Source organism: Myotis davidii, unplaced genomic scaffold, assembly GCF_000327345.1.
Source record: "Myotis davidii unplaced genomic scaffold, ASM32734v1 scaffold1949, whole genome shotgun sequence".
Taxonomy (NCBI): domain Eukaryota; kingdom Metazoa; phylum Chordata; class Mammalia; order Chiroptera; family Vespertilionidae; genus Myotis; species Myotis davidii.
The window spans coordinates 341,871-363,848 of NW_006300366.1; the positions used below are offsets into that span (position 1 = coordinate 341,871).

The following is a 21,978-nucleotide window of genomic DNA, read 5'->3' on the forward strand; positions in this document are numbered from 1 at the left end:
CAGGTATAAATACAGATGTAACAAGACAATAAAACACAGAACCTGGCTGGAGATCCTGGCTAGAGAACCTGGCTAGGCTGCTGATCAACTGAAAGCTGTCTCCGCGTCATTCCTTCTTTGCTGACTCTGTCCAAACCTTTGGGAACCCCTAGACCTGCAGGAGGCGGCAGCCACCGAGGCCGAGGCTGAGGGAAGATGGCAGACGATGTGGACCACATAGACATTTACACAGATGTAGACGAAGAGTTCAACCAGGAAGCTGAATATGGTGGGCATGATCAGATAGATTTGTGTGATGATGTCATCTCTCCATCCGCAAATAATGGAGATGCCCCAGAAGACTGGGATTACATGGATACTCTCCCACCAGCTGTTGGTGATGTTGTGGGTAAAGGAGCAGCACCAAATGTTGTCTATACAGATACGGGAAAGAGAATTGCATTATATATTAGAATTTAACAAGAAAGAATATTGGTCTATGAGTTATGCTTTAAAAGTATAATCTTGGCATGAAGGTTAAAATACTTTATTGAAGTGTGTTTTTTTTTTTTGTGTCTTTTTCCTCCCCTTCATTCTCCAGCTGGACAGACTCCATCGCATCCACCCTTAGGTCCTCCAGGCCCACTTGGTCCACCAGGTCCACCTCCACCTGGTCAACTTCTGCCTCCTCCTTTAGCTGGGCCTCCTAATCGAGGAGATCGCCCTCCACCGCCAGTTCTTTTTCCTGGACAACCTTTTGGGCTGCCTTCTTTGGGTCCGCTTCCGCCTGGTCCTCCATCTCCAGTTCCAGGCTGCAGTCCACCTCCAGGCCCTTTTCCACCTCATCCACCGGGTCCTCTTGGGCCACCCCTTACACTTGCTCCTCCTCCGCATCTTCCTGGACCACCTCCAGGTGCCCCACCGCCAGCTCCACACGTGAACCCAGCTTTCTTTCCTCCACCAACTAACAGCGGCATGCCTACATCAGATAGTCGGGATCCACCACCAACAGATCCATATGGTCGACCTCCGCCATATGATAGGGGTGACTATGGGCCTCCTGGAAGGAAAATGGATACAGCAAGAACTCCACTGAGTGAAGCTGAGTTTGAAGAAATCATGAATAGAAATAGAGCAATCTCAGGCAGTACTATTTCAAGAGCCGTGTCTGATGCCAGCGCTGGTAATTATGGGAGTGCAATTGAGAGATTGGTAACTGCAATTTCTTTAATTAAACAATCCAAAGTATCTGCTGATGATCGTTGCAAAGTTCTTATTAGCTCTTTGCAATTTTGCCTTCATGGAATTGAATCCAAGTCTTATGGTTCTGGATCAAGACATGAACAATCAAGAGAGAGGGACCATAGTAGATCACGAGAAAAGAGTCGGCGCCATAAGTCCCACAGTAGAGATCGTCATGATGATTATTATAGAGAGAGAAGCAGAAAAAGAGAGAGACATTGTGATCGAGATCGGGACCGAGTCCGAGAGCGCGAGTATTGTCATTGCTAGAAGCTGAAGGAAGAGGAACACCTTCCAAGACAAAACAGTATTCATGAGGGAAATATGACGCTTGTCCAGCAGTTTGCTTCTTGTGATTGAACTGAACCTGAAGGATTCATGAATAAAAAAATGAACAGGATGCCAAAACCGGTTTGGCTCAGTGGATAGAGCGTCAGCCTGCGGACTGAAGGGTCCCGGGTTCGATTCCGGTCAAGGGCATGTACCTGGGTTGTGGGCACATCCCCGATAGGAGATGTGCAGGAGGCAGCTGATCGATGTTTCTCTCTCATCAATGATTCTAACTCTCTGTCTCTCTCCCTTCCTCTCTGTAAAAATTAAATAAAATATATTTTTAAAAAATGAACAGGAATAGATCTGAATAAAGAAAATTTGCATAAATGGTAAAAAAAAAAATTTCTTCTTAGCCAACTCCGTCCACACCTTTGTGAACCCCTGGACCTGCTGGGGCTGGACCCCATCAAAAAACAAAATTCACAAAAAAAACCTAACCAAGAGGTTCACCATGCTGAAAGGGTTATATAGCCCGAGAAGACAGAAGCTCTATGCCCCTTCCTTCATACCTCACCCTAGGCATCTCTTCCATCTGGCTGTTCCTGAGCTATATTCTTTTATAATAAACCAGTTGTCTAGTAAGTAATCTTTTCTTGGGTTCTGTGAATCATTTTAGAAAAATTTTGAACCTGAGGAAGGGAAGATGGGAACCTCCAATTTATAGTTGGTCATCAGAAGCACAGGTGACAACCTGGACTTGAGATTGGTGCCTGAAGTTGGGGTAGGGGACAGTCTTATGAGACTGAGCCCTTAACCTATGGAATCTGCACTAACTCAAGGCAGTTGGTGTCAGCATTGAGCTCAACTGTTGGACACCCAGTTGGTGTCCTCCAAGAATTGGAAAAATGCTTGGTGTAAAAACACCCACACATTTGGTGTCAGAAGTGTTGATTTGAGTACAGAAAAAGAAATTAGTTTTTCTTTTACCTTGTTTTCTAACAGAACATATTAAATAGGTTATTATTTTCAGGAGGAAAATTTTAAGAGAAATAAAATTTCAAACAGCACAAAGTCAAATTTCTATAGTAACAACTCTCTGCTCTCAGTCCCAGTAAAGCAGCAAATATCTTCAATGAATTCATATCCCTTTATGCTAATATAACTGTCCTTGCAGCCTCTGATGGAGTATAACAAATTTTCAGGCCCCTTTGTCTGATTTCCTTACCTCCTAGCTCTTTGGGAGTCTGATAAAGAGAATCCCTCAGTCTTGCTCCCTCCCTGGCACTGAAGACAGAGTCAAGAGGCAAAACACTCTCTACACATTGGGCTGAAATTATCAGTGCTTGACAACATTGCCCAATAGGGTTTTCTGTGATGATGAAAATGTCTTTGTGCTGTCCAGTATGGTAGCCACTAGACACTTGTGGCTATTGAGCATTTGAAATGTAGCTAGTAGTGTGACTTTTATTTAAATTTTTTAAAATATATTTTTATTTCAGAGAGGAAGGGAAAGGGAGAGCGAAATGGAAGCATTAATGATAAGAATCATTCATTGGCTGCCTCCTGGACGACCCACACTGGGGATTGAGCTTGCAACCTAGGCATGTGCCCTGACCGGGAATCCAACAATGACCTCCTGGTTCATAAGTCGATGATCAACCACTGAGCCACACCGGCTGGGCTATTTTGTTGTAATGTACCCCGCGAATCACAGAAGGACACCTCAAGAAGTTGAATTAAAGAGTCACATTTATTGCAATGCGGGACTATGAGATTTGGGGAATAGCCCCTCATAGTGCCAGATTGCAATAAATGTGACTCTTTAATTCGACTTCTTGAGGCATCCTTCTGTGATTTGTGTGGTACATTACAACATTTGGAGGCCCCAGTGAGATGCAGCCCCTTAGGGGTGCTGTTTTGGACATAAAGGGAGGCCGAACCTCCCCTGAGCCATTCGTGGAGACTGAGGGGTCTCTAGGGGGTGCACACCCTGAGAAGTTCTAGGGCCCTGGAGAACTCCCCTTCGGATCCAGCTAGCGGACAGGGGATGTTGGCCCGTCCTTAAAAAAATTTTCATCAGAGTCACCTGGGAAATCCTCTAGAGGTGAGTCTTGGGACTGGTCACTGGTGGTGGATTGTGAGAAGGGCTGGATGCAGCCATAACTTCTCCTTCTTTGGTACCCCTGAGACGTCAGAGGGTACTTCTGGCCTTGGTTTTCTTGGTTTTGTTTTGGTTCTTGTTTGTGAGTCTGTGGGGAGCTGACATAGGGTTAAGCCTCAGACTGACCTGTGGGCAAAGTCACAAACAGGTCTTCGAGTCTTAAGAAACCCAATCCAAGAGGTGGCCGCTGATTTACATGTGCTGTCATTTAAAAAATAAAAGTGGGGGAATTTGCCAGAAGCTGGTCCACCCTTGCTGCTTAACACAGTCGCTGCAGGGAAGAAACATCTGCACAGCTTATGTTTCAAGGTGTAGATGGCACATGTTTGCTCCCCCTCTTAGCGCTATGTATTTTAAACAGGACCACCTCCCTGAGAAAGGTTGTTTCCCCAGGTGGGGATTTTTCCCTGGAGTTAGGGATTAACAGGACTAAGGTGTTGTATGTGTGTTCCCCCCACATCCCGCATGGTTTAGGGTTCCGGATCTGAAAGAGGAGCCGCACACAAATGAAAGAGAAGAGACAAGAGATAATTTGGAAATATTGGGGGGCCAGGCGGGTAAGTCCAACTCAAGGGGAAGGACCTCCACTGGTGCCCAGGCCTCGCCAGCCTTTTATTCAACTTTGGTTAAACATAAAACCCTTGGTCAGGCAGGTAATTGCAGTAACAGACAGGCTATCTTAAAGGTCAGTAAATATTAGAAGGATTTACTCTGAGACTATTTGGTCAGGAAATAGCTTGAGCCCCCATTGTCAGGACTAGACAATCGGTGCATAACTCAGGCCCTGCCGTGGGTTCAAGGCCGATGAGTTCTTTTCCCAAGGTGCTTGCTCTCTGTCAGAGGTGGAACCGGCCCACCTAACAAAATTTCTGTCTATGTTTGTGTACTAGGGACTTGGATGTGCTCTGTGATTTTGCTGTGTTAGGTTGCAATTTTGGAATTCTGGGGTAGATTTAAAGGTATTTGTGGCTTTTCTAGTCTGATTGGGACATTCAGGGGCTCACATCTCCTCAGGACAGAGAGATTTTATGGGCCCCACCCCTTGCCTGTGCTGAATTAAGGGTCTTTTCTTTCAGAAGACCCTCCAGGGTTTTTGTTTGTTGTTTGTTTGTTTGTTTGTTTTTTCATGTGTCAGTACTTTTAATGTTGTATACATAAAATTATAGTAAAAAGACGACTATAAACAAGATGTAGCCCCTCCATTTCCATGGTCAGCTCACTGCATTACAGTACACCAAGTTTATATTCCACCATCAAGTGTGGTTCTCCCATTAGTTCACTTTGTGATGGGTCTGAAAACAAAAAGAAACACATATTAAAGATGCTCGGCAAAAGTTCATTTTTCACACAAGAAAAACCTTTTCGAAGAAGATCGTGACTTTCAAAAGGTCCACTTGCTAATAGCTCAGTAACTGGAATACTGTCCTTTAGCTGAGATCCAAGTCCTCTGCTATTCATCTTTAGCTCAGTCTGCAAACAGCCTCTCCAGCCCGGTAGCGTCAGCCTGCCCCCGACCCTCCAGGTTTTTAGTAAATTTTCCCTGCACCCTTGTCATCCTCTGCCTTCTTTTCCAGGCCGACTAAGAGTCATTTTCCTCCACAGGTCGGACCCCAGCCTCCGGGAGGGAGGGCTACTACAGTGACGGCCTGTAGTTTTCTCTAAAACTCCCGCTGTCTTTTCCTCCCATCTGTAGGAATTGTCTTCCTCTAACTCACAATAGGAAATAATACAGGCCAGTGTCATTTGGCTTGCTGGTTAAAGGAAGAAAACGGGCCCTGGGATCTGTAAAAGTGGCTGGGAATGAAGCTGGTTAATTGTACTGAAAGGGTTCGGTACCTGCTGCTGCTAGCAGAGGAGGGGCTGATATCCCCTTCCAGTGCACTCCCTTGGGAGAGGCCTGATTGCTGCTCTGTCACAGGGGACAGGTACGATGGCAGGGGCCTGGTACCCAACCCACTGCCACAGGAGCGCTTTGTAATATGCAGGGCGTGTTTCCCCTTGGCCCCTCATAGTCCCGGATTGCAATAAATGTGACTCGTTTTTTGTTGTTGTTGTTGTTTCTTTTTTAAATTTTTTTATCTTTTTATTTTTTTAAATGTGACTCTTTAATTCGACTTCTTGAGCGTCCTTCTGTGATTCGAGGGGTGCATCACAACATTTGGAGGCCATTCCCCAAAACTCATAGTGATGAGATGGCCGCAATACCAGATTTATATAGGCAAAGATCGCAAAGGTATTGATTACATCCCAGGGTTTGGAATGAGAAAACTGATTTGCAAAAAGCAGTTTACAGAAGCAAAGCAGCATGTTATCTAAATTATAGTTTTGGGTCTCCAGATCACTGAGTCAACAGGGACACATTAACTGGAGACCTCTGACCTTGGGATAATTGTGATGTTCTTTCAAAAAAAACAGTGACAGAAGCGAGATTGAGCCCATTAGTTATCTACAAAGATTAATTATAGTTTTGGGTCTTGGGACCACTGAGTTGACAGGGACACATTATCTGGAACCCTTGGGTCTTGGGATAATTGTGCTGTCCTGGTTCCCAGGTAAAGGAGAATGTGCTTTCTAAAACCAGTATGACCACAACCCATGGGATATTCACATTACAATCAATAGGGTATTTAATCGAATGGGATAATTTATATAATTCAGAAAATCAAAATAACTTTTCTATTATTTTAGCAAACAAGTAAGTACAGAAACCAAACAGCAGGGTTAAACTATAGTTTCTACCTGAGATGATTGCTACCATACTTCAACTTAATTTTTATTAATTTAAATTTAAGTAGCCACAAGTAGCTAGTGTTTAGCATATTGGACAGAGCAACTTTACAACTATTCTATTCAGTTCCTATGTTTAATCCAAGGGTTACACCTTGGTCATAGTTTGTTCAAAAGGCAATGACACCATTTGAAACCAAAGCATGATCCATCCCTGTGAAGCCTGAGCTGTTAGGTTATCAACTCCACCTATTTCTGGGATGTTTAATATAACTTCCAGGCACGGGAAAGAGGGTTGTCAAAGTTAGATTTTATTCAAAAAGACCATATTAGCACTTTAATCACTCATGTTGGAGGTAGAAGGAAGCTTCTTTCATACTTGCATAGTGAATCTTGTCTGGAAGATAAGGAGAAAAAAGTACCTCACCCATCTCCCCAGAGGCCTGCCCAGAGCAGGCACTGAGAGCCTTCTTCACGCTGTAACTCTTAACAGATCTAACCCAGTCCTAAGGTATCGAGTTTCCTCCTACTAAGCAACCTCTGCTGTAAAGCTGCTTGGCACATCAAAGATTTTTCTGTGCTGCCTCCTGAGATGAGGCCTGGAGAGTTCCAGCCGGTCATGCTTGCCTCAAAAAGTTCTCCATTCTACAGGTTTTCAGAAAAGTGGGAGATTGTGTTGCCCTGTTTTAAAGTGATGTAGCCTGGAATTTCCTATGTTGTACAATTTAAAATACAGCTCCCAAAGCCCTTGACACTTAGTACATTGTTTTATAGGTAATTGTTTACATATCTGCCTCCTGGCTAGACTTTTCATCCATTTATTTATCCAGTAAGTACTGATTGTCTACTCTGTGCCACAACTGTCCCAGGTGCTGGCAACAGAGCAGAGAACAAAACAGACAAGGTCCCCATGAACCTTAGGCTCTAGTGGAGGGAAACTGATAATAAACGAGTAAACAAACACACATGAGAATGTCAGATAGTGGTAAGTGTTATGAAGAAAATAATGTGACAGATAGATAAGGCACCGCTTTTAGACCCTGCGGCCAGGAAAGGCCTCAGAAGAGGGGAAGTTTGAGCTGAGCTCTGAATACAAAGTTGCCGATAAACAGCCTAGGATGGCAGCAGATAGAAAAATCTTATTTACCACTAGAGCAGGCATTATTTTTAAAATTAAGTTTAGAGGAAGGGCAGGATATATCTATAATAATCTATAATAATAAAAGCATAATATGCTAATTAGACCGGACATTCTTCTGGGGGCCCTTCCAGACCACCTTCCGGACAAAGCCAGGGCTGTGAGGGAAGCCTGGGTCCTGGGTGCTAGAGGGAAGCCAGTGCCGGCAGCTGGGGGAAGGAAGACCTACTCTTGCACAAATTTCATGCATCGGGTCTCTAAGATATATATATATATAGTAAGCCCTTACCATGATACTCAGTCATTTTGACTCTGTGTTACAAGAAAGAAGAAATCTCATTCTCCTGAGTCCTGCATGATGCCTAAAGAAAACACCTTGACTAATCCCTCAGGACTAGCATTCTCCCACCCACCACCACCCGAAGTCTAGTTTTAACCTAACCTAGAGACAACCTGATATCAGACAGCTCCAGGGACATCAGGCCCTGTTTATCAGTTCAGCTAAGGTCTGGAGTCAGCCTCAAGATTTGGCTCCTCTGCTGAGCAAACCTGAAGTACACTCAGGACCGCTGAGCTAAGCCAACCACCCTCTCCTCCAAACCCCCACACCCCTAAAGCAGGCCTAGCCTTGTAAGTTAGTTCTTCAACTCCCCCTCCTGAGGGGAAGAGGCAGGAGCTGGGGATCTTCCAAACTGTGAGAGACCTGGGATTGAGCCACATCTTCCTGGAAACTAGGTTGGGGAATCTCCAGAGCAAAGGATTTGCATCGCTTAGGTTTAGGGTTGACAGATAAAATACAGCATGCCAAGTCATTGAAGTATGGTAGCAATCATACTTCATGAAGTATAGTTTCTACTTGAGGTAGAAACTATAGTTTAACTTTAACCCTGCTGTTTGGCTTCTGTACTTATTTGCTTTGTTTAACAATAGAAAAGTTACTTTGATTTTCTGAATTGTATAAATTATCCCATTCGATTGAATGCCATATTGATTGTAATTTGAATATCCCATTGATTGTGATCTTACTGGTCCTTTGTGATCTTTGCCTATATAAATCTGATGTTGGGGCTGGGGAGGGCACTATGAGATCTGGGAGAGCGAAATGCCCCCTCATAGTCCCTGATTGCAATAAATATGATTTTTTAATTCAACTTCTTGAGGCGTCCTTCTGTGATTCACGGGGTACATTACAACATTATGTCCCAAATATTACATGGGACATACTTGCTCTATAAAAGTATTTGTTGGCCCTGGCCAGTTTGGCTCAGTGGATAGAGCTTTGGCCTACAGACTGAAAGGTCCCGCCTGGGTTCGATTTCCATCAAGGGCACATACCCAGGTTGGGGCCTCAATCCCCAGTTGGGGGCAAGCGGGAGGCAGCCGATCAATGATTCTCTCTCATCATTGATGTTTCTATGTTTCTCCCTTTCCCCTCCTCTCTGAAATCAATAAAAAAATAAAAAAAATTAAAAGTATTTGTTGTTTGCCTGAAATTCAGCTTTAACTAGGCGTGCTGTTCTTTATGAAACCTGGCAGTCTACTTAGGGTACAGGCCCTTGGTAGGAACATTTAACCAGTGGTGTGGTCTCTACAAATATCATAAGCCTCAGATTAGAAAGGACACCAGGGGAGGACTTCCGAGGACAGGGAGCTATATAATAGGGAGGCCCAGACAGTGTGAGCGCCTGGGGGGTGGTGGGGGGGGGGGGTCCTGTCACTTTCTGATCTTGAGAGCACGAGGGCTGGTGAGCTCCCATGAGGGACTCGCTGGTTTCGGTACTACTCGCCTCCCTGACTGTCTCCCAAATGTGTGCCCAGAATTACGGTCCTATTCTTCGAGACCCGGAGACCACTCTGCCTGCACCTGTGCCGAGTCCCCGCCACCCGCCACCCACCGAGGTTCAAGGCCAGAGTCCCGGTACCGGGGCCCCGCCTCCCCGTCCCGCGCTGGCCCCGCCCCACTTTGTTATCCGACCCTTTGCTAGGTCAGCTGGTGCTGGCGTCAGGCAGAGGGACGGGCTGGCTCGGCTCGACCCGGCAGGGCTTGTTTACTATGGCTGATGATCTGGAGCAGCAGTGAGTTAACCCCGTCTCTTTCTCTTTCTCTGTCTCTCTCTGGCCCATGATCCTGGGACTGTCTGTGGCTGAGGAACACTTTTAGACATCTTCCTGCCTTTCCTGTCTCAGGTCGGCCTCATGGGAGGGCTGGGGGCTGCCTGTGCTCGCTTTGCTTTTGCCCAGAGGAGGCGGCGGCGGAGCCGGGGGAGCGATGGGAAATGAGTGAGCCTGCATGCAGCTCCGAGATTCGAACTTTGCACGTTGGTCTCCGCGATCGCTCCTCCTTCTCCTCTCCCCGCTGTGCTCGGGGATTAGATTCCGTGGGAATGTCTGAGATCCACCGAAGCATGCTGGCGGGATGCGGTTGCGGGGGTGGCAGCCAGGTCCGCCAGCCTGGACTGGCCCTGGTTTGGACGTCGGGGGTGGAAAGAGCCTCATTTCGCAGGGCACGGAGAGGGCACGGGAAGAGGAGAAAGGCCGCCGCCGCGCTGGAATTGGTCTGCTTAGAATAATGAATGGGCTTGCAAGCTTTCTTTCGTTCTCACCCGCCGAAACACTTTGCAGCTTGCGACCCTCGTTGATAATGTTTTTAATCATTATAAGTATCTTTTTTGCTGTAGTCTCAAAATTAGAGCTCTTGGGACTTGTTACCACTGCCTCAAGGGCATCGGGTTTGGGGCGCCACCTGTAGCTGGTGTGGTTAGCCATTTGCAGTCTCTAGGAGCCAGGCAAAGTTGCTTCCAGAAGAATGACTCAGCTCCCAGACAAGCCTCGGTGTCACTAGCTCCAGTCCTTTTGTGGGTCCCGCGGTTCCCCCTTTTCAGACCAGCACAACTGGCAGTTTGCAAAAGGAATTAACTTTATGACAATAGTAGCTTCCTGTGCTTGAAGAAGCTGCCCAGGAGAGTTGCTCTCTAAGATAACTTTTCCAAGAACTGTACAGTAGCTACAGCGACTTAGGGAAACAATATTAGAGCCGGTTGAGATGCAGGTAGTTCAGCTCTTTTTTACAGACGAAGAAGTCAGTGCCCATAGTAGTTAGAAGACTTGCCCAAGATCACAGACCCCGCACAGAGCCTCTTCTGCCTTACCTCTGTTCGGATAAAAATGCTCTAGAGCAGTGGTTCTCAACCTTGGCTGCACATTAGAATCACCTGGGGATCTTTTTAAAATTTAAAATCAGTATTGTAAAAAGATTGCCAGGTGATTCTAATGTGCAGCGAAGGTTGAGAACCACTGCTCTAGAGGGAAGAGACCATCCTGGCCAGCCCAAGCTCATGGCTAAGTGGCTTTTCTTCTCTTTGCCTGAGCCCCCCTATCCCCTTCCCTCACCTCCCCAATTGTATTAATCAGATTCAGTGTGCCAGACAATATTTCCAGTGCTTTACCTGCAACATTTTAGGTGAAGAAGAGAGGCAACGTAAAACTCCCCTGAATACCTGCTGAGCAGCCCATAGTGCTGTTCCACGGAACAACATTTCTCCTGAGTGCTGCAGTGTGGGATCCAGATGCTTCAGGCTTACAAGGAATTCCAGTGGAAAATTGAAAGGGTTATGAGTCTCCATAGGATTTGGTTGATGAAACTGACAACTCTCATCTGGCTATAATGTCATTGATATACCACTCTCGGGTGCAACCTCAGTATTTCAAACCTCAAACAATCATTGTGACTTGCTACTTGCAAAACAGCTTATGATTAAGCTGGGGGAAACATTTATTGGGAATTTTATTTTGTGCTAGACTTTATTCTATGTATTTGAGGTGCATTAACTCATTTAATCTTTATAACAACCCTGTGAGGTAGGTACTGTTATTACCGCCCTTTTAAAGGGGAAAGTTTGACACAGAAAGTGGAAGTCATATTGCTGGTAAGTGGCAGTGCCAGGATTAGAAATCTGGCCTTCTGCCTTTAGATCACACCTCCTTTCAGAAAACAGAGACCAGTGTGAAAATTATGTCCTATAACCGTAAGTATTCGTGTATGACCTTGGAACGCCAAGGGTGGAACTTCCAGAGAAGTACAGAGAAACCTGGATTGCAAATCTGGGTTTTCTAGTTCTGCTTCTTTTTCTCACTAGCTGTCTGACCTCTTTGGGCATCGGTTTGGTCATCTGTAAAATAAAAGAAACTGGGCTAGATGATTTCTAAGGGCCATCCTTATCTAAAGCTCTGTGCTTCAACTGATGTACCAGGATGCCCAGTGTGTGCCGGGGGGATGGGGGGGGTGGCAGTGGTTCCTCTCATTCTCCCACAGAATGCTCTGTGTGACTATACCCATGTCCACAGGCCTTTCCTACAGCTGGTGTGTCCATCCCATAATCCTCTTCACCCAGAAAAGAGAAATGTCATATGCGATGGAAAAGAAATAATAAAAACTCATTCATTGAGCATCTAATTTGTACCAGGCACCTTATAAGTTCCCTTACATATATAAATGCTCAAAGACAGGCTGTTCATCAGGCCAAAGTCATTCTGCTCGAAAATGATAATACCGTGACTCAGATCCAAGGTGTGTGTTTTTTTAATTCCAAAGCTGGTGCTTTCGACTTCTACTCTGCAATGACTTAAAGTCCTGTGGATATGAAGGAGAAAGCAGAATAGCGTATCTTATCTGTTTTATTGCCTGCTATGGGAGATAAGACCTATGTGAGTTTTTTACTCATTTTATAATCTGGAGAACAAGGCCAGAGGCAGCCTGTGTCCAGCCGGTGATTCACCGCAGGACTTGAACCCAGGTCTCCCATCTCTTGCTCCCTGCCTATCCCATCTCGTCAGAGCCCAGCTGGGCACTGACAGTGCTCTGTACTTCCAGGGGCTTGAAAGAGGGCACACACAAACTGCAGTGCCCTGCCAGGAGGGCAGGTGGCATGGGAGCTTGTCCTATTCTAAAGGAACATTCAGTCCTGAGGATAGCAAAAGATAACTGAAAGCATTAGTTAAAGGTGGGTTTGTCCCCCTTATAATCTCTTGAAACACGAAAACCAGTGGCAAAAGGGTTTGTAAAGCTCACATGAGATCAATGTGAAAGTGCTTTGTAAACTGTAAAGTGCTGTGCACATGATATTCTGAGCATCTTTGAAACAAAGAGCATGTTGTTAATAGCCATTTACCAGAGAAGAGTAACAGTCTATCAGGCCGAGGGAATTGCTGACTGCCATAGTGGGAGGTCTCCTGAGCCTGGAAAACACCCTGTACCCTGATAACTCTTTTGTATCTGTCGGCAAGGCTCAGGGCATCAATGTTTCCTTTCCAATGTTGCCAATGAGCATCTCTGTGTCTCTTTGTCCCAGGCCTCAAGGCTGGCTGAGTAGCTGGCTGCCGGCTTGGCGCCCCACTTCGATGTCTCAATTGAAGAATGTGGAAGCCAAGATCCTCCAGTGTAAGTAGAGGGGACAGCTTGAGCCACCTCCCCCAGGAAGCCTAAGGAGGATATGGGATCTTCCCAGAGCCTGGTACACTTAGCCCACTGACTCCTGATAAAAAATGTTTGGGGGTGGGAGGAAAGGTTGTCAGTGATCTAAGGGAAGAGATTTAGACAGAGGACACTGAATTCTATGATAATGGTTCCTCAGTGTCGCCCTCCCTGTCCATCATGTAGTTCCTGCCACATCCCACAACTTCACCTCCAACCCTGTACGAACTATGAGCACACAACACACACAAATACACATATTCTCTCCTTTCCTTCCTTCTTTCTTTCTCCCTGTCTGTTCTTCCAAACACACCAGCACTTCTTAGATTTACCACCTTGCTACCCAAGGACCAGTAAAGAAGTCCTATATTCTCTAATATTACTATTTCCCCCACCACTTCTCTGGTTTGAGACAGGAGTTTCCCAGAGACCAGCTCCTGGGCAGTGTTATAGTGGGGCAGGGCATCCCATGAGCATCAGCAGCCACTGGCTCAACCAAGGCCCTTGGGCCACATCTCCCTGTTTTCCTCTTATCTTACCTGCCCTGTTCTACTTCCCCAGCCATGGCTCACCTCTTATGGGCCTGAGTAAGTACAACTGAAGAATAGCCACAGCTTTCAAGCTTTTGTCCAGGATCCAAGTCACTTTCCCCGGGCAGCTCTGTCATGTAACTGCCTTCACACCAGCAGAGCAAGCACTGCCCACCTGGGTCTGTCTCTAAGAGGAATAAGCCGGTGGCTCAGTTCACACCTGTCACACCCTCCGCCTGTCTCAACTCCAGTTAAAAGCCCTCCTCCCAGATACCCTCAGTGAGGACACTTCTGTCATTCTGTCACGCCCCAAGCACACAGGTACAAGAGCAATGGGTGCAGGCGCTCTGTAGGTTGGTAGAGTCACTGCCACCCTGTGCCCAAAGGGAGCCAGGCAAACAGACTCAAGGAATAAAATGGCCACTCTTATTACCTATAGAGTAGATGGTCTACAAATTGTACTCAGAGTTTAACTCTGGGGGTGTATGGTGAGAGGGATATAAAAAGGAAAGCGGTGAGGGCGGTCAGGGAGGTTTGAGAACGGAGGGACAGATCATCCAGGCAACATGACGATGCTGTCAGAAAGCAGACGTATTGCTCGCCCCAAATCTCCTCTCCCCAGGTCTCCAGAACAAGTTCCTGGCCCGGTATGTGTCTCTCCCAAACCAGAACAAGATCTGGACAGTGACCGTGAGCCCCGAGCTCAGGGACCGCACCCCTTTGGTGATGGTGCATGGCTTTGGGGGTGGCGTGGGCCTCTGGATCCTCAACATGGATTCACTGAGTGCCCGCCGCACACTGCACACGTTTGATCTGCTTGGCTTCGGGAGAAGCTCCAGGCCAACGTTCCCGAGGGACCCAGAAGGGGCCGAGAATGAGTTTGTGATCTCAATAGAGACGTGGCGGGAGACCATGGGGATCCCCAGCATGATCCTCCTAGGGCACAGTTTGGGAGGATTCCTGGCCACTTCTTACTCTATCAAGTACCCTGAAAGGTAAGAAGGACCCGCCCTCTGGGTCATTATCCAACTCCTTGCCTCACTGGGAAGCTTCCGGTATTGGTTTCCAATACAGTGGGGCCTTGACTTACGAGTGTCCCGACTAACGAGTTTTTCTGAGATACGAGCCGTCTCTCGGCCGATTTTTTGGGGTTACGAGCCAGCTTCAGATACCCCACCGCTAGTTGGCGCAGCGAACGTCACAGTGATTTGACATACGAGTAATTTGAGTTATGAGCTCCATCATGGAACAAATTAAACTCGTAAGTCAAGGCCCCACTGTAGTTCTCTTTTTCCTGGGTGATTTAAGGGCTATGGTATCTCCAAGCAAATACAGCTTTTCCTTTGTCCTCCTGTAGAGTTAAACACCTCATCCTGGTGGACCCATGGGGCTTTCCCCTCCGACCGACTGACCCCAGTGAGATCCGTGCACCCCCAACCTGGGTCAAGGCTGTGGCCTCTGTCCTAGGGCGTTCCAACCCACTGGCTGTTCTTCGAATAGCTGGGCCCTGGGGTGAGTAGCCTACAGATATAGAAACTATCTCCTCAAACCAAGGGTATCCCATGCTAGAAGCCCCACTGCTTCTGGACTCCCATCATCCTCGCTTGTTCTTGGAAAGTGGGAATGGACCTAGCATTGTTATTTTAAGCTATTAATCTGGACCAGGTTTCTTTGTCTGTAGTTTCAGAAGGTTCTTTTTTTCTTCCATTTTCTTTGTCTGCAGTTTCAGAAGGTTCTTTTTTTCTTTCATTTGCATGGAAGAAAGCTTTCCTATGCAAGGGACAGATGGAGCAGAACTACTACTCTGTGCCTTGGTTAGACCGAGAGAGAGAGAGAGAGAGAGAGAGAGAGAGAGAGAGAGAGAGAGAGAGAGAGAGAGAGAGAGAGAGAGAGAGAGAGAGAGAGAGAGAGAGAGAGAGAGAGAGAGAGAGAGAGAGAGAGAGAGAGAGAGAGAGAGAGAGAGAGAGAGAGAGAGAGAGAGAGAGAGAGAAAGAAAGAAAGAAAGTGACCATGAGGTGACTCTTCCTCCGCTGAATTCTTATGCTACCTGTGTGAGTTTATGGCAACCTGTCGGCGATTCAGCGTGGTAACCACCACTGGCTCCCACCTCTGCAGCTCACCCAGCACCTGCAGCAGGGAGATGTCAGAACCAGAGCCTCCAACACAACCCACAGTGTCAGGCAAGCCCCTCGAAACCTTGCCCTGCTCCAGTCAGATACCACATCTTCACCACTTAGTAGCTGTCAGCAAATTCTGTGGCTGAAGGGAGGGAAGGCGTTCCGAGGGAACCGGCCAGAGGAAGTGAAATCAATAGGCCCCAGGCTTCTGACCTCACCCTGCCAGCACCCTAACTTTCTGGGGAGCTTTTTACTCTGATGGAGTGAAAAGCACATGCCCTTTATGGGAATGGTTGGTGACCCTCTGTCTTACACTATCGGCTGATGTGTACATGGTAATGTTCAATAGCCAATTATTGTGAGTTCATTGCAAACGGCTAAATAAGAGTTATCTCTCTGGGCCAGGGGTGGGCAAACTTTTTGACTCGAGGGCCACAATGGGTTCTTAAACTGGACCGGAGGGCTGGAACAAAAGCATGGATGGAGTGTTTGTGTGAACTAATATAAATTCAAAGTAAACATCATTACATAAAAGGGTACGGTCTTTTTTTTTTTTTTTTTTAGTTTTATTCATTTCAAACAGGCCGGATCCGGCCTGCTGGCTGTAGTTTGCCCACGGCTGCTAGGCCCTTCATGAGAAACAGAGGGGTCTGGATAAAAGGGAAATATGAGCATTTGAGGAGAAGGTAGGAGTTTAGGAGAAGCTCAGCTCTTACCACGCTCCCTGTTTTTGGACTTGGCATCTGGCAGGGTTCGTGCATGGGCATCAGAGCTGTGTGGTTGTGGCAGTTGGCTGACAGCCACGGAGGAGGCCAGGGCCCAGCGGATCCTGGCTGTGCCGCCCTCTGACCCCTGGCTGCTTACATGCAGAGGGAAGACCAGAAGGGAAAGGCCCGGTGTTGACCAGTAGGCCCCAATTTTGACAGTCTGTTTTGGGTGCCCTGCTGCTTGTTTATGAACTATATAAAGAAGGTGAAGAGAACAGATTGCTCTAAAACTGCCCGAGTCTGAGATGCCAGGGTTAAGCTTGCCTCTCCACTCATATTATGTTACAGGCCTGAATATGACCAGCCTCTTGGGAGATGGTCTAGTTTCACTCACTACCTTAAGATTAAAAGGTTGTAAGGGTCCCAGGAATAGGAGAAATAATGTTGTTGAAGCATGCACAGGCAGGAGTCTTTCCCCCACCACCCAAACTGGCCCCTCCATGCTCTCCTGTCCCCTCCCAGGGCCTGGCTTGGTGCAGCGATTCCGACCAGACTTCAAGCGCAAGTTTGCAGACTTCTTTGAAGATGATACTATATCAGAGTATATCTACCACTGCAACGCACAAAACCCCAGGTAAGAGCAGCGCCCAGAGCCAGCGCCAGGTGGACAAGATAACACGAAAACTGCAGAACTGTCACAGGATCGTTCTGTGCTGTGTTTCTTCTTCCACAAAGTTTTCATTCAGTTTGGGCAGCGATTTTCCAACCTCCATCTCATGGCATACATAAACTAATTACTAAAATTCTGCGGCACACCAAAAAGTATATTTTTTGCCAATCTGACAAAAAAAATAGGTATAATTTTGATTCATGCATACTGGATGACTACTGTTGTGTTGGCTGTTGTCATTTTTTTTTAATTTGATAATCTAAGAGAAAAGAGGTCAGTGTCCCTGACTACACAGTCAGGTATTGCATGTTTTAAAAATTCTTGCAGCACATCAGTTGAAAGTCACTGAGTTAGGAGAACAGAGGTGTTAGCAGGCTTGATCGTTTCCAGAGACTTCCCCAGGGGTAGGCACAAAGAGATGGAGAAGATAACATTAATTAAAATTGCCACTGTCTCTACAGGTGACCCTTACTCTTCTGTAGAGATAGGCGGTTATCCTGACAGGCAAGAGTCTGGAAAACATTTGAAAAGACTGGGTTGTTTTTTTTTTACTAAAAGATGATATGAATACGGTATTTTTACAAAGCAAAAAGAAAGAAGTCTTTGCCTGTCCCAGACTTGTAATTTCCAACTTTCCTTGTTACTGCCAGACTGATATATCACGTGACAACTTCAGAGAACTTCCTTGCATGTCTCCCTCTGCACACACATGACTGTCTATAGCAGCGGTTCTCAACCTGTGGGTCGCGACCCCTTGGGGGTCGAACGACCCTTTCACAGGGGTCGCCTAAGACCATCGGAAAACACATATGTAATTACATATTGTTTTGTGATTAATTACTATGCTTTAATTATGTTCAATTTGTAACAATGAAATTGGGGGTCACCACAACATGAGGAACTGTATTAAAGGGTCGCGGCATTAGGAAGGTTGAGAACCACTGGTCTATAGAGTACGTTCCTACAAATAGAATCGCTGATTGAGAAAGTACCTATTTTAAAATTTAATCATGTGTGCCTTGAAGTATTGTTGGGACAGGAATTCTTTCCAAATCTTTTGGAGATTTCCGGGTGTCCCCAGAATCTTGAGAGGCTCAGGTCTGTGACTGCTCACCCAGCAGCCCCCATAGGCTTGTAGCTGACAGCCAGGGCAGAGTCTGGGAGGTAATCTTCCCCTCAGGCCCTGCTGTGTGAGTGGCTGATACCAGGAGGCACCGCCTCTGTGGTGGCCTCACCCTGAGCTGCTGGGAGGCATCTCAGGGGAGCCAAGTTCACTGGGAGCCACAGCTCTGCCCCGCCTCATTCCAGGCCTGTCCAGGTCGCTGTTGTGAGCCAAAGCTGTGAAGAAGGAGGGGATTTGCATTCCATCAGTACTGTCTGAGCATTAGCCTCAAACCCAGACAGCTTTCAGGCAGCGTGGGAACTGTCCATTCAACATTCCTCATGAGCACCGCTAATTGAAGGGCGCTGCTTAGGCAGCAGTATAGAAACTCAGCTCAACAGTCAAATCAGGTAGCCCCCTGCTTTCTGCTCTCTACCCGTCTTTCAGCCCCTCTGGGCTCAGCGCCAGTCTCATACCCACTTGAGGCCCCTCACGCACAGTCCTAGCCCTTTCCTCAGAATGTTCCCCAGCCTCAGAACTCGTTCTGCATAATGCATGCAGACCCTTGCAGACCCCTTACAGACCATGATATGGCCTCAATTAGCTCTACCTAAGGAAATGACCAGGAAAAAGCAAAGTAGATCTGATTGGCAGTCCTTGCTTCTCGCACAACACAAACTGCTGCTCCCCCAGGTCTTCACATGACTGTTTTATTCACAGTCTCCTCAGGAAACTCTTTGTACTACCATAGCACTCCCTCTTGAGACTCCACCCCCAATGAACTCCTGACCTTCTCCCTCCACCCCCCGCCAGCTAAGTCCTTAGTCTGGGTTCTCATAGCACGCTACTACCCTTTCATAATTCTTGGGAAATGCGTAGTTAATGAATCATGTAATTCATTACTTAATGCCTAAAGTGTGAGCTGAAATGTGACTTGTTCATATGTCCCCCCACTCAGGTTAGGGCATGACACATGAATATTTTTTGAATAAATATTAACCCATTGCATTCTTGGACAATACTCAGTGTCCTAGGGGTTTTCACAAGTGTATCCCTCTAACTCTGTTTTGTGTTAAGAGGCCTCTAGAGATTCAGTCCTTTCTTCTAATCTTAACAATATTTAGTGAGTCTCAAACCCAGGGTTTGAGAGCAATACCAAGATGATGAAGATACTGCCCCAGCCTCTGAAGAGACCAACAGTTTGACATTTTATGCTGCGGCGTTTATTCTAATTGCCTCACCCTGTTTTGCTTCTTAGTGGTGAGACGGCCTTCAAAGCCATGATGGAGTCCTTCGGCTGGGCCCGGCGCCCCATGATAGAACGAATTCACTTGATTCGAAAAGATGTGCCCATCACCATGATCTATGGGTCCAACACCTGGATAGACACCAGCACAGGGAAAAAGGTGAAGCTGCAGCGGCCGGATTCCTATGTCCGAGACATGGTACGTTGGCCACCAGAGGAGCAGAATTGGGGTGGAAAAGCTGAGCATTGAATGCCAGCACATGTTGGTTGACTCTCGGCAAGGATGAGCAACGCGGGGTAGAGAGGGTGATGGAAGAGTCAGCAGGGAAAAGAGGGATGAACCGATTGAGATGAGACAGTGGACTTGAAAGGCTTGGCTTTTTGTCATTTCATAATTAGGAGGCCTCTCACTTCTGTTCTTATCCAGTAGCCAGACATCATGCTACCTCTCCTGTAATTCCCACTCAAAACCAGAGCTGTGAACAGGAGAGGGAATAGTAGAGACTGACATGAAGCCTTCCTACCACGCTCCTGCCTTCCCTTTTTTCTTCCCCCCTCAACCCTCATGAGTGTGCTTAATTAGGCTGGCTGCCTATTGGGCCCTGGTTTACTGGGCCTGTGGGTCAAATGAGCAGATCGGTGGTGGGGCTAGCATGGAAGGCAAGATACAGTGAATGGTCATGGGAGAAGGAAAATGGGATATTGAGAGTCGTTGGCTCCTACAGGAAAGTGCCAGGATCCAGGGAGAAAAGTGGACCATGGTTTCTGACAAGTGCTCATGGGTGATAGGCAAGCAGGTCTAAAGGAAAAGAAATGGTTTGACAGCTCTCCAGTGCCTGGAATGAAGGGCTGTCCCATCATGGCGGTTCCTTTCTTCACAGGAAATCGAGGGTGCCTCGCACCACGTCTATGCAGACCAGCCACACATCTTCAATGCGGTGGTGGAAGAGATCTGTGACTCGGTTGATTGAGCTGCTCTCGCTAGAGGAAGCGGAGAAAGCCAGAGAGGCGCTCTCACCTCCCTGGCTGCTTACTCACCCTCTGTCCTTTCCTCAACTAACATGTGCCAGCCAGTCAGAGTCTTGGGCTGTTCCCAAGGCAAGAACACAGTGAAAAGTACTCCTGACCCCAGGCTGAGGGCTGGAGGCAGAAGCTCCAACAAGGCCTTGAGCTTCCCGCCCCCGGGGAAGAACATAAAGGGTCACTTAGTGCCACCCCATTCTCCTCATGCCAAGCGTTACCCAGATAGTGGTTGTGAAGGGTCTGTACTGAACCACGTCCCCTCCCTGCCGAAGGGAGGGCAGCCTCTCTACCCCTGGACAGAGCAGAGGCCCCCACAGTCTTTCCTAGCTCTGGAACGTTTCTGGGGGTAGGTTCCACAAAAGAACATCCTCCTCCTCCACCTTCTTGCCCCTCCCATGCCAGTGTCCAAGGTATGGTTGGTACCAGTTCCCACTGAGCTACCAAGAGCAGGTTCTGGAGAACCCCTTGTTCTTCAGAGTCTCTCCCATGACCTGAGAGGTCATAGCCAAAGCCCTCATTAGCAGATGAGGAGCAGGCCAGGGCAGGACGTGGCTGGCCCATGGTGATATAGCTCTGTTCCAGAAAAGCTCAGGCTAGAACCCAGGTCTGCTGACACCCGGTGATGGTGCAGACTCCATTTTCAAAGGTTCGAGGCAGGCACCATTGCCATGGAGTAACTGGCCAAGGGTAAGCCCATCCCTGCCCACATTCCAGCCCCATTGCACAGGGGTGCTGTTGTCCTGCCCTGTGTCTCAGCCCTGGCTGCCTAAGCCAGGAACACTCAAGTGCTTCCTTCCCTGCCCACTCTTCCCCCGAACAGGGAGGCCTCTGGGCCTCCCTCTGTGCCTTGGGCCCTGAAGCCCCACCTGTAGTACAGAGCAAAGGTGGCCCCTGATGGAGAGAGGAGGGAAAGGCTCTTCAACCAAGGGCCAGCTCTGGATTCCCCTGCCCCCGGCAAGATTTTTCTTCCTATTCCCAGAGCTGAGGCCACCTGGAGCCCCTACCCATGGTCCAGTGTGGAGTCTCATGCCAGCAGTTTCCTGTCCTCATCAGCCACAGGATGGTTCTCACTGCCTGGCCCTCTGCCCCTGCCATCTGTCCTCCGTGATCTCCAGTTCACCCGCTCAACCCAGCTGTCATCCTCTCCAAGGACTGGTTCCAGGTGCTCCTGCGAGGTTCCGGGCAGCAGGCTGGACCTGGCCCCAGAACCAGGACAGCTCCTGCCTGCTCCTTCTCTTTTGTAAAGCCAACCCTTTCACCAAAATAGTATTAACTCACCGTGCTTTGTACTACTGGTCCAGCTGCCTTGGGCTCTTTTTCTACATTAATAAAGAAATGAGTAAAAACTGCTGGTGGTGATGATGTTTAGTATTGGTCGACAGGAGTACTGGGAGTGGTGCTGAATTCACAGCAGCCCATGTGATGCCTGAGTCAGAGAAGGGGCCCTGAGGGCTTCCCACTCACACACCTTTCCCTTTCCATTTAGCCCAGCATTTGCCCTCTAGACCATGGGTGGGCAAACTTTTTGACTCAAGGGCCACAATGGGTTCTTAAACTGGACCGGAGGGCCGGAACAAACTAATATAAATTCAA

The 21,978-nt window shown here is 47.5% G+C and overlaps 2 protein-coding genes across 3 annotated transcripts; both read left to right on the forward strand.

Annotated features, from left to right (window-relative positions):
• The first annotated feature begins 195 nt into the window (after window positions 1–195).
• On the forward strand, window positions 196–1,491 carry LOC102759837 (cleavage and polyadenylation specificity factor subunit 6-like). The gene is made up of 2 exons (XM_006776811.1): window positions 196–388; window positions 581–1,491. Exons 1-2 carry the CDS (start codon window positions 196–198, stop codon window positions 1,489–1,491), a joined length of 1,104 nt encoding a protein of 367 aa, XP_006776874.1.
• An 8,024-nt stretch (window positions 1,492–9,515) lies between these two features.
• ABHD4 (abhydrolase domain containing 4) lies at window positions 9,516–21,733 on the forward strand. Of its 2 annotated transcripts, none has more exons than XM_006776763.2 (7): window positions 9,516–9,596; window positions 12,869–12,957; window positions 14,143–14,515; window positions 14,878–15,032; window positions 16,867–16,978; window positions 19,375–19,561; window positions 20,244–21,733. In XM_006776763.2, the coding sequence occupies exons 1-7, from the start codon at window positions 9,574–9,576 to the stop codon at window positions 20,331–20,333; spliced, it is 1,029 nt and encodes a 342-aa protein (XP_006776826.1). In that variant the 5' UTR covers window positions 9,516–9,573; the 3' UTR covers window positions 20,334–21,733. The 2 variants fall into 2 exon arrangements, with proteins under 2 accessions (XP_006776826.1, XP_006776827.1); XM_006776764.2 differs by lacking the exon at window positions 9,516–9,596 and adding an exon at window positions 9,608–9,707.
• The last annotated feature ends 245 nt before the right edge of the window (window positions 21,734–21,978 follow it).

Excerpts from the sequence above, each read along its gene's own strand:
- LOC102759837 (XM_006776811.1), top strand. The coding sequence starts at position 196 with ATGGCAGACGATGTGGACCACATAGACATTTACACAGATGTAGACGAA. Across the intron at positions 389-580 it reads AGCTGTTGGTGATGTTGTGG|CTGGACAGACTCCATCGCAT; the intron begins GTAAAGGAGCAG and ends TTCATTCTCCAG.
- ABHD4 (XM_006776763.2), top strand. The coding sequence starts at position 9,574 with ATGGCTGATGATCTGGAGCAGCA. Across the intron at positions 9,597-12,868 it reads GCTGATGATCTGGAGCAGCA|GCCTCAAGGCTGGCTGAGTA; the intron begins GTGAGTTAACCC and ends TCTTTGTCCCAG. Across the intron at positions 12,958-14,142 it reads GGAAGCCAAGATCCTCCAGT|GTCTCCAGAACAAGTTCCTG; the intron begins GTAAGTAGAGGG and ends TCCTCTCCCCAG.